At 55.3% G+C, this 10035-nt stretch overlaps 1 protein-coding gene across 2 annotated transcripts in view; it reads left to right on the top strand.

Annotated features, from left to right (window-relative positions):
• The window catches only part of GANAB (glucosidase, alpha; neutral AB), a 16560-nt gene extending 6585 nt beyond the window's left edge, over positions 1–9975 (top strand). The window contains exons 5-25 of one of the 2 annotated variants that reach the window (XM_005857474.2): positions 1506–1685; positions 2088–2153; positions 2879–2948; positions 3119–3206; positions 3292–3388; positions 3632–3812; positions 4354–4507; positions 4691–4926; positions 5004–5130; positions 5236–5315; positions 5542–5685; positions 5786–5882; positions 6449–6550; positions 6722–6965; positions 7796–7860; positions 8035–8111; positions 8221–8295; positions 8470–8583; positions 8668–8780; positions 8921–9021; positions 9127–9975. In XM_005857474.2, the coding sequence (XP_005857536.1) occupies positions 1506–1685; positions 2088–2153; positions 2879–2948; positions 3119–3206; positions 3292–3388; positions 3632–3812; positions 4354–4507; positions 4691–4926; positions 5004–5130; positions 5236–5315; positions 5542–5685; positions 5786–5882; positions 6449–6550; positions 6722–6965; positions 7796–7860; positions 8035–8111; positions 8221–8295; positions 8470–8583; positions 8668–8780; positions 8921–9021; positions 9127–9236 (2521 nt within the window). In that variant the 3' untranslated portion in view covers positions 9237–9975. The remainder of the gene's footprint in view (positions 1–1505; positions 1686–2087; positions 2154–2878; positions 2949–3118; positions 3207–3291; positions 3389–3631; positions 3813–4353; positions 4508–4690; positions 4927–5003; positions 5131–5235; positions 5316–5541; positions 5686–5785; positions 5883–6448; positions 6551–6721; positions 6966–7795; positions 7861–8034; positions 8112–8220; positions 8296–8469; positions 8584–8667; positions 8781–8920; positions 9022–9126) is intronic. The other variant, XM_005857475.2, reaches the window with a different exon arrangement.
• The last annotated feature ends 60 nt before the right edge of the window (positions 9976–10035 follow it).

The raw sequence follows: 10035 nt of genomic DNA, 5'->3' as shown, positions 1-10035 counted from the left end.
GAGGAGAACAGGGGGGTGGGGGGGTGGGGAGAGATGAGAGACACATTGATTGGTTGCCTCCCACACACACCCCGACCGGGGCCAGGGATTGAACCTGCAGCCGAGGTACCCTTGATGGGAATCGAGCCCTTCACCCTTTGGTGCATGGGCCAGTGCTCTAACCTATTACGCACACTGACGTGGCCTACCTCATGCCTTGTTCTATCCCATGTAGGGCATCATGTTACGATTTAGTTGTCATGTCTCCTTGGGCTCCTCTAGTCTAGTACAGTGTCTCTGACTTTTCTTGTTTTTGTTGATCCTAAAGGTGTTTTTTGATAAGTAGAAGTTCTGAATTTTAGTGTTTAAAATGTATTGGTTTTTGTTTTTTGTTTTTTAACCCTCACCCAGCCTGGCCGGTGTGGTCAGTGGTTGAGCGTCGACCCAGGAACCAGGAGGTCACTAGTTCTGTTCCTGGTCAGGGCCATGCCCGCATTGCAGCTCGATCCCCAGTATGGTGTGTAGGGGGCAGTCCATCGATGATGTTTTTCTCTCATCCATGCTTCTATCTCTCCATCCATCTCCCTTCCTTTCTCTCTACAAATCAGTAAAAACATGTTTTTAAAAAAATCCTCACTCGAGGACATGCTTAGAGAGAAGAAGGGAGAGGAAAGAGAGAGAAACATCAGTGAGACAGAGAAACATGGACTGGTTGCCTTCCGCATGTGCCTTGACGAAGAATCGAATTGGCAACCTTTCAGTGCGTGGGACCACGCTCCAACCAGCCGAGCCACTCTGGCTGGGCTCAAATGTATCGGTCTTTTACAGCTTCTGGTGTTAGTGTTTTCTAAGTTGTGTTTAAATACTTTTCTACCTCAAGGGAAAAAAAAAATTCTTTTAATTTTTTTCTAAAGATTTTACTTTTAAATTTTAAGTCATAATCTGTCTGGAGTTGATATTTGTATTTGGCATGATGTAGGACTTTTTTTCCTATCCAGAAGTTTGTTTTTCATCTTCATTATTAAATAATTCTCCTGTCCTAGCTGGTTTGGCTCAGTGAATAGAGTGTCGGCCTGCGGACTGAAGGGTCCTGGGTTTCATTCCGGTCAGGGGCACGTGCCTGGGTTGCGGGCTTGATCCTCAGTAAGGGGAGTGCAGGAGGCAGCCAATCAATGATTCTCTCTCATCCTTGATGTTTCTATCTCTCCCCTCTCCCTTTCTCGCTCTGAAGTCAATAAAAACATATTTTAAAAAGTAAGTAAATAAATAAACAAATAAATAGTTCTCCTTAGTCCTCTTGATCTCACTGGGCTGCCTGCCACCTCTGTTACGTTTAAAAGTTCCAAGTATCCTTGGGTCTGTTTCCAGGCTCTTCATTGGTCCCTTAGGTCAGTTTGTCTGTCCCTACACTGTTACCACACTGCCTGTAGCTCCTGGCAGGACCCCCCACCCCCTTCTTCTGAAGTGTCTCAGTTATAGTCTTGGTCCTTTGTCCTTGTTTATATCCCTTTCGATCTTCTTTCCAGGCTTTCTGTCTCTGGCCGTGACGACAACAGTGTGGAGCTCACCGTGGCTGAGGGACCCTATAAAATCATCCTGACAGCACGGCCATTCCGCCTGGACCTGCTGGAGGACCGCAGCCTTCTGCTCAGCGTCAATGCCCGAGGACTCTTGGGTTTTGAGCACCAGAGGGCCCCCAGGGTCTCGTGAGTACCGGGGTTGGGACTGCAGGCAACCTAGTTGAAAGAGCCTAAGGGTGTTGTGGGGTCTGGCACTGGGTCCCTGGGGGAAGACAGGGGTAGGACAGTCAGGTAGGGGCTGAGGGCTGGTAGGAAGCAGGCCAGGTCACAGTTTTCTTCATTTCCTCTAAAACCAGGAGGCGGTCACTTTTGTCCCTGGGCTGTACCTCGAGCACCTCCTCTGAGAGGCTTGCCTGGGTCTGCCTTTCCCTTTCCCTTCTCACGCCATCACATTTCCCAGGTTTATTTTCTTCCTCTCCCCCCACCCCCCATGTCTGGAAGTTTGTCGACTGAAACTCACTTTTATGTTTCTGTTTTTGTGTTGGTTTTGTGCCTCCTTCTCCCTTCCCTACCCATCTCCTGCCCTAGTTTCTCGGATAAAGTTAGTCTCACGCTCGGTAGCATTTGGGATAAGATCAAGAACATTTTCTCTAGGTAAATCATGGCCATTGGTACTGTATGTGTTCCTCTGCCTTTACTCACCCTCACTCGGACCCCCAGGGGAAGGGGCCCCAGACCCTTCCATGCCCTGCCCTTCACTCACCTCTTTTTCTCCAGCTATATGGTCCCTGGTCCCTGTTCTCCTGACTGGGAGAAGGAAGATGAAATATGGGAAGTCCCTAAGGAATGTAGGGAGCTTCTTGCTTTGCCAAGGGCTGGAGAGATGCTGCCTGTTGCTGGGGTTCCTGGCTCTCAGCGGGGGCGCACTAGGCTCTGAGCAGAGCTGCTTGCCAGCTGCCCTGGAAAGCAGGCTTGGGCACCCCTCTTGTGCGAGTCCCTGCATTTATCCGTAGCGGCTTGATCATGGTGTGACCCACCGGCCTTGCAAAACCTGATGTCAGGCCAGCAGGCTGAGGCCCAGCGAGGGCGTTTGGGGCCAGTCTCCCCGGAGGCAGCAGAGCCAGGACTGGCATTCCGAACCCAGGCCATCGGGCCTCCGTGTGGAAACACCTCCTGGTGGCATTCACTCCTCATTTCTCTCCATGTCCTTTGGACACTTATATTCATGGGGGTCCCTCTCTAGGCTTAACCATTCAGTCCCTTCCTCCATTGCCTTCGTTCCTTTGGACCCTTGGCTCTCTATTCCCTCACCCCTCCTTCCACTAGCCCCTCGTCCCTGCCCCCTCTGGATTGGAGCAGACAGCTCTCCTACCTTCCAGGCAAGAATCAAAAGACCCAGCTGAGGGCGATGGCGCCCAGCCCGAGGAAACGCCTGGGGATGGTGACAAGGCAAGTGTGTGGGGTGCGTGGTTGGAGCACAGGGCCGGCTGGGAGGTTGGAGCAGAAAGGCCCACAAGAAACCGGAGCTCCGTCTCGCTCTCAGGGAGGGGACTGTGAAAACGGGCGGGGAAGGAGAGAGCTGCTGTGTGATGGGCAGTGGTCTGCTTTCCGCCTCACAGCCGGAAGAGACCCAGGGGAAGACAGAGAAAGATGAGCCGGGAGCCTGGGAGGAGACGTTCAAAACCCACTCTGACAGCAAGCCGTATGGTGAGGGACGGAGCGTCCGGGGTTGGGGCGCAGGGAGTCCTCGCCAGGCAGCAGCTCTGGAGCGCATCCTTCGCTTTTCTTCCAGGCCCCACGTCTGTGGGCTTGGACTTCTCCCTGCCGGGCATGGAGCACGTGTATGGGATCCCTGAGCATGCAGACAGCCTGAGGCTGAAGGTCACTGAGTGAGTCCCAGGCTGCCCTCAGGATATGGGGACAGAGGAGTCGGGAAGGTGGGAGATGTGCATGCAGATTGGATACGCCAGTCAGGCATGGATCACTTCCTGTGCCCAGATCACCTTTATCACTGGAAGATTCTTCCTTGATAAAGCGCAGGGGCCGTTTCTTATATCCCTCACCTGTGTCTGCGGGAGGAGTGGGGGTTGTGTGTGCCAGGGCCTGGGGCCAGTCTGTCTGTCTGCCTGCAGGGGTGGGGAGCCATATCGCCTCTACAATTTGGATGTGTTCCAGTACGAGCTGTACAACCCCATGGCCCTGTACGGGTCTGTGCCTGTGCTCCTGGCACACAGTCCTCATCGGGACCTGGGCATCTTCTGGCTCAACGCTGCAGAGACGTGGGTGGACATCTCCTCCAACACTGCCGGGAAGGTGAGCGCACAGGCAGGGGAGCAGGAAGGAGGGCGTCGTCGGGCCTAGAGACAGGTGGGGTGCTGGCATGAGCTTTGAAGAGGTTGGTGGGGTAGCCCATTTGGGGTTGGGTGAGAGAGGGGGCCCTGGGCCTCGGGAGCCGCCTGCAAGTTCCCTGCCACTTGCAGAAGACACACACTCATGCATTTCTTGTCAGTACGTTATGGGCTGGATACTCCGTAGGTGCTGGGACAGCACTGCTTATTGAGGTAGGAGAAGGCCTCCCGCTCAGGGAGGGAGCGCTGTTAGACAGCAAAGACAGCGAGACGAGTTCAGTGGTAAGTGCTGAGAAAGACATGGGGCAGTCACGAGGCGGGCGTGGGGCAGCGGTGCCTCGGATGGTGGCACCCAGGAAAGCCTCACTGGGAGGTGACATTTAGTCTCGACTCAGATTGACGCCTTAGGAGCCAGTGTTAGGAGGGTTTTGAGGGAAACGTTGCTGCTTTGTCTTTGGGTTGGGGAACGAGAGTGGGTGTTGGACCTCTCTCTGTCCCCTCTCCAGACCCTGTTTGGGAAGATGCTAGACTACCTGCAGGGCTCGGGGGAAACCCCGCAGACAGATATCCGCTGGATGTCGGAGAGCGGCATCATCGATGTCTTCCTGCTGCTTGGGCCCTCGGTCTCCGACGTCTTCCGGCAGTACGCCAGCCTCACAGGTACGCGGCCCCACGCTGCACAGGAGGCTGCGGCCTTGGCTTTTCGGGGGAGTGACTCTTTCAGAAGTCCCGTGCCCTTTAGTCTCCCTTTGGTCTACAAGCCTCCCTCAATGTCTGGGTGTCCCCAGAAGCCCCAGGTTGGCCTGATTCCATGGTGACCCCCGTCCCTCGCTGAACCTGCAGGGACCCAGGCATTGCCCCCGCTCTTCTCCCTCGGCTACCACCAGAGCCGCTGGAACTACAGGGACGAGGCCGATGTGCTGGCAGTCAACCAGGGCTTCGACGACTACAACCTGCCCTGTGATGTCATCTGGCTGGACATTGAACACGCCGATGGCAAGCGGTACTTCACCTGGGACCCCAGCCGCTTCCCCCAGCCCCTCACCATGCTGGAGAAGTTGGCATCCAAGAAGCGGAAGGTAAGAGGACTACAGCCATGGTTGGGCTTCTGACATAGCCCTGGAGAGCTCTGACCACCCGTGTTCCTTGCGCCCAGCTGGTCGCCATTGTGGATCCCCACATCAAGGTGGACTCTGGTTACCGCGTACATGAAGAGTTGCAGAACCAGGGTCTCTATGTGAAAACGCGGGATGGCTCTGACTACGAGGGCTGGTGCTGGCCAGGTAGGTGGTGCACCCCCAGAATTGAGGGAGAGGCTGTCAGAAGACCAGGGAGGTAGAATGGTGACCATTATGCCCTTGGGGTTGACAGCCACCCTTAACTTCTAGGCGCCGCTGGTTACCCCGACTTCACCAATCCCAGGATGAGGGCCTGGTGGGCTAACATGTTCAACTTTGACGACTATAAGGTATGGCAGGCCTCTGTCTCGACTGCATCTGTCTTTCCCGCCCCACCTCCTTGCCTTGGTCGTGCTCTGCTTAGTAACCTGCTGTGGTCGGGTGCCGATAGTATCAGGGCCGTGATGACCCTGAGAAATGCATCTTTCTGGATTCCGAGGAGCTCTTTGCTCTGACACTGTTTGTTTTCTTTCTCCCTCTGTCCTTTTGTCCCCATTTTCTTCCTTATGCTCTTAGGGCTCAGCTCCCAACCTCTATGTCTGGAATGACATGAATGAACCCTCTGTGTTCAATGGCCCTGAGGTCACCATGCTCAAGGATGCCCAGCATTACGGGGGCTGGGAGCACCGAGATGTGCACAACATCTACGGCTTCTACGTGGTAAGAGGCTGGAGAGGAGGGACGGCGGGCTGGGAACTTGCAACAGATGACAGCTGGCCTTTGCTCCTCACTGCCCCTGCCCTCTCCTGTCTCCACTCAGCACATGGCGACTGCTGATGGGCTGGTGCAGCGCTCTGGGGGTGTGGAACGCCCCTTTGTCCTGAGCAGGGCGTTCTTCGCTGGCTCCCAGCGCTACGGTAAGATGTGGAGGGTAGCCGAAACCGGTTTGGCTCAGTGGATAGAGCGTCGGCCTGTGGACTGAAAGGTCCCGGGTTCGATTCCGGTCAAGGGCATGTACCTTGGTTGCGGGCACATCCCCAGTGGGAGGTGTGCAGGAGGCAGCTGATCGATGTTTCTCTCTCATCGATGTTTCTAACTCTATCTCTCTCCCTTCCTCTCTGTAAAAAATTAATAAAATACTAAAAAAAAAAAAAAAAAAAAAAAAAAAGGTTACATAGTATAGATTCCCTTAAAAAAAAAAAAAAAGATGTGGAGGGTAGAGCTGAGGGAGGGGGTGGGAGGCCAGATGGGAGAAGCCGTGGACCTTGGCCTGGTTCTCGGGGAAATCTGTCCACGCAGCCATCCTCGGAGCGCTCCCCTCTGCACCCTTCCGGCTCTGCACTTTCAGGGCACCAGGGAGGGGTGTCCATTCACGTGCTCTTGTGACCTCTGCCCTTTTCAGCAGCATCCTGGGGGCCCAGAGCCGGTGTGGCAGTCAGAGAGGTCAGCTGAAAAGGCTGCTCCCCCCTCTTGTCTTCCTCAGGAGCCGTGTGGACAGGGGACAACACTGCTGACTGGGACCACTTGAAGATCTCTATCCCCATGTGTCTCAGCTTGGGGCTGGTGGGACTCTCCTTCTGTGGGGGTGAGAGGGGATTTGTGGTCCTCGGTTTGGTGGGAGGGGGACAAGGTAGCGGGCACAGGACCTGGGCATGAATGGAGAGCTGAGAGTCCGGCGTGGGGCCTCGGGGCGCACCTAGGCAGCTGCCCTCCTTCACCCTCTTTTCCACCCTCCTTCTCCCCTCCCCTCTCCCAGCTGATGTGGGCGGCTTTTTCAAGAATCCGGAGCCAGAGCTGCTTGTGCGCTGGTACCAGATGGGTGCCTACCAGCCATTCTTCCGGGCACATGCCCACTTGGACACTGGGCGGCGAGAGCCGTGGCTGTTACCGTCTCAGTACCACGACATGATCCGAGATGCCTTGGGCCAGCGATATGCCCTGTTGCCTTTCTGGTACACCCTCTTCTATCAGGCCCATCGCGAAGGCTTTCCTGTCATGAGGTGAGGCATTCTTTGGGTCTGTACGTCAGCTGAGGTGGCTGGGCGGGGCTGGGCTCCATCTCTGCACCTCTTCCTTCACTCACCAGGGCTTTGTAAAGGAGGGTCAAGAATAAGCAGAGACCAATAGGAATGAATAGAAGGGGACATTATTGAGTACTTACGACAGGTTAGGCATTATTCATCTCTATGCCCAGCGCCAGAATCAAGGCAGACAAGTGTCCTGTGCTGTGGAACGTTTATTCTTGGGAGGAAACAAATATATAAATTAGAAAATTGGCAGCAGTGACCAGCTCTTTGAAAAATAGAAGAGCGTAATGGAATTAGGTTTCACCCAGGGCCTTTTTGAGAGGAAGGCCATGTGAGATGTGGCCTGAGTGATGACTGAGATGGATTTTGTGATCTAGAGGAAGAGTGTTCCAAACAGATGAGACTCCAAGTGCAAAATTCTAACGTGGAAATGAGTGCGTTGTGTTCCAGGAGTAGGAAAACCAGTGTGTGTCGGGGAAGAAACCAGAAGGAGAGGTAGGAGATGAGATGGAGGAGAAAAAGAGGACCTGGTCCTGGAGGGCCTTGCCGGCCAGGATAACCAAGTGGCCACTGGACGGCTGCGTGCAGAACAGTTGGAGGGGCGGCAGGAGGAGGCAGGGAGCTGGGCGAGGAAGTTAGTGCCTAGGCAGAGCTGAGGTTGCAGAGCTGAGGTCCTCCCCCCGACACTGGCTGGAAGCTCCTGGCTCCTACCCCTGTGCTGTTCTTATCAGCTCCCGGGGTAGCATTGTGGACATCTGCCAAAACAGCAAGTGTGTTCCTTTCTTGTCTTCCTTCCTTCCTAGGCCCCTGTGGGTACACTATCCGCAGGATGTGAGCACCTTCAGTATAGACGACCAGTTCCTGCTTGGTGAGAAATGGGAGGACGCTTGGTAGTGGGTGGGCTGAGAAGTAAGCACTTGCGGGAGGTGGTCTGTGAACACACGGGGAGGGAGGAGGGGAGGCTGATGGTGCATGGCAGGCGCTGTGGTGCTCCCTGGCTGGGAACTGATCTCTTGAGTTCTGCGTTGATTCTGGTGTTTAGGGGATGCGTTGCTGGTTCACCCTGTATCAGACGCTGGGGCTCATGGCGTCCAGGTCTATCTGCCTGGCCAAGGGGAGGTGAGTTAAGGAAGGGTGTGGTGGGAAATAACGGATGGTGGCGGCCGAATGGGGTACTTGCGATGGTGGCCTGTGTGGTGAGTGACCAAATCTATCTTGTCGCCCACAGGTGTGGTATGACGTTCAGAGCTACCAGAAACATCATGGTCCCCAGACCCTGTACCTGCCTGTGACTCTAAGCAGTGTGAGTATGCCTGACCCGCCTCCCAGCTCCGGCTGCCCGTGGGCTTCCAGACGGGGAGACAGTGTGTGCTTTGGGGTCCAGTACCCACGTGCGGACAGATGGGCAACAGCAAAGGATGCTGCAAGGCCAGGTTGGACAACAGGCAGCTTCACCCCAGCGCTGCTCTTGCCCTAGATCCCTGTGTTCCAGCGCGGGGGGACCATTGTGCCTCGGTGGATGCGAGTGCGGCGCGCTTCCGACTGCATGAAGGACGACCCCATCACTCTCTTCGTTGCACTCAGCCCGCAGGTGAGAGCACAGGCAGTCCCCTGGGGATGGACGGGCCTCACTCCCTCCTGGGCTCAGCTCTCACCTGTCCCACTTCCTCCTCAGGGTACAGCCCAAGGAGAGCTCTTTCTAGATGATGGGCACACGTTCAACTACCAGACTCGGCATGAGTTCCTGCTGCGTCGATTCTCATTCTCTGGCAACGCCCTTGTCTCCAGGTAATGAGGTGCCCGTCTGCCTTGGCAGCTGCTGGGGCGGCTGGGCCTCAGGGATGCTCACAGCTCACTGGGCCCTTTTCTTGTTCTGGGCCGCCTCCTTCCTTCCACTCTGACATCTACTCCCATCTTGCTCCCTCCAGCTCAGCAGACCCCAAAGGCCACTTTGAGACACCAATCTGGATTGAGCGGGTGGTGATAATGGGGGCTGGGAAGCCAGCAGCCGTGGTACTCCAGACAAAAGGTGAGGAAAGGGGAGGCTGGGCAGGCTGGGGACACCCACCTGTAGGAAAGCAGTTGGTGTGTGGGAGTTTATTGCTCTGACTACGGCGCTTCCTTCCTCCACCAGGATCTCCCGAAAGCCGCCTGTCCTTCCAGCACGACCCTGAGACCTCTGTGTTGATCCTGCGCAAGCCTGGCGTCAACGTGGCGTCTGACTGGAGTATTCACCTGCGATAACCCAAGGGATGTTGGGGGGGAGGGGTGCTGTTGTGATGTGAGTTACTGTTCCTTCTGCCTTGGACTTTGACCTTCCCCAGACGTCACTGTTCTTATCCCCAGACCCGGATTCTGCCAGCACCTGGGCAGGATGAGGGCTGTCTCTGGGCTGTGAGTTCCTCTTGTGATCTCCTTCTCCTCACTCTGTTGCTCTGTCTGGAGCACATTCACCTGTGAAGACCTGGGGACCACAGGGCCCTTGCTTTCCCTTCTCTCCTTCCTTCTGGGCGTCTGAACCCGCCAGACCCTCTCCACTCATGCCTCTCGGGGTGTGGATGCCATTCCCTGGAAGAAGTTGAGGGCAGTGACCTTTAGGGCTCCTTTTCTCCGACCCCATCCCTCCTTACCAGGCTGCTTTTCTCTGTATTTCTTCCTCCTGCCTCTTCTCTGTCAGCCCTCCCCTTTTTGTGTCCCACCGACACACTGGGACCACCCCTTACCTGATAAGGGGTGAATGGGTCAAAGGAGTGAGGTTGCTGGAGAACTTCCTCTTCCCTCTCTTCCCTCTGCTTCCAACCTTTCCTCTTTCCCATTCCTTCTAGAGCTGCTGCAGCTCTGACAGGGGCAGTTCTGCCCCCCTGTCCTAAGGGGAAAGAAGTTTCCACTTCTTAAGTGGGAGTGGGCATTACACTTATTTTGTCCCCTTTTTGTCCCCTTGAGGGGCATTCAAGATGGAGAAATCAGTTGTGGTTTCATTGAATCACAGTCACCTGTATTTATTGCTGGGAGAAGGCTGAGGGGGGCGGGAGATGATCATGTG

Source organism: Myotis brandtii, unplaced genomic scaffold, assembly GCF_000412655.1.
Source record: "Myotis brandtii unplaced genomic scaffold, ASM41265v1 scaffold1112, whole genome shotgun sequence".
Lineage (NCBI taxonomy): Eukaryota > Metazoa > Chordata > Mammalia > Chiroptera > Vespertilionidae > Myotis > Myotis brandtii.
Note: the sequence above shows the minus strand (reverse complement) of the source record. Positions and strands in the feature narration are given on the sequence as shown.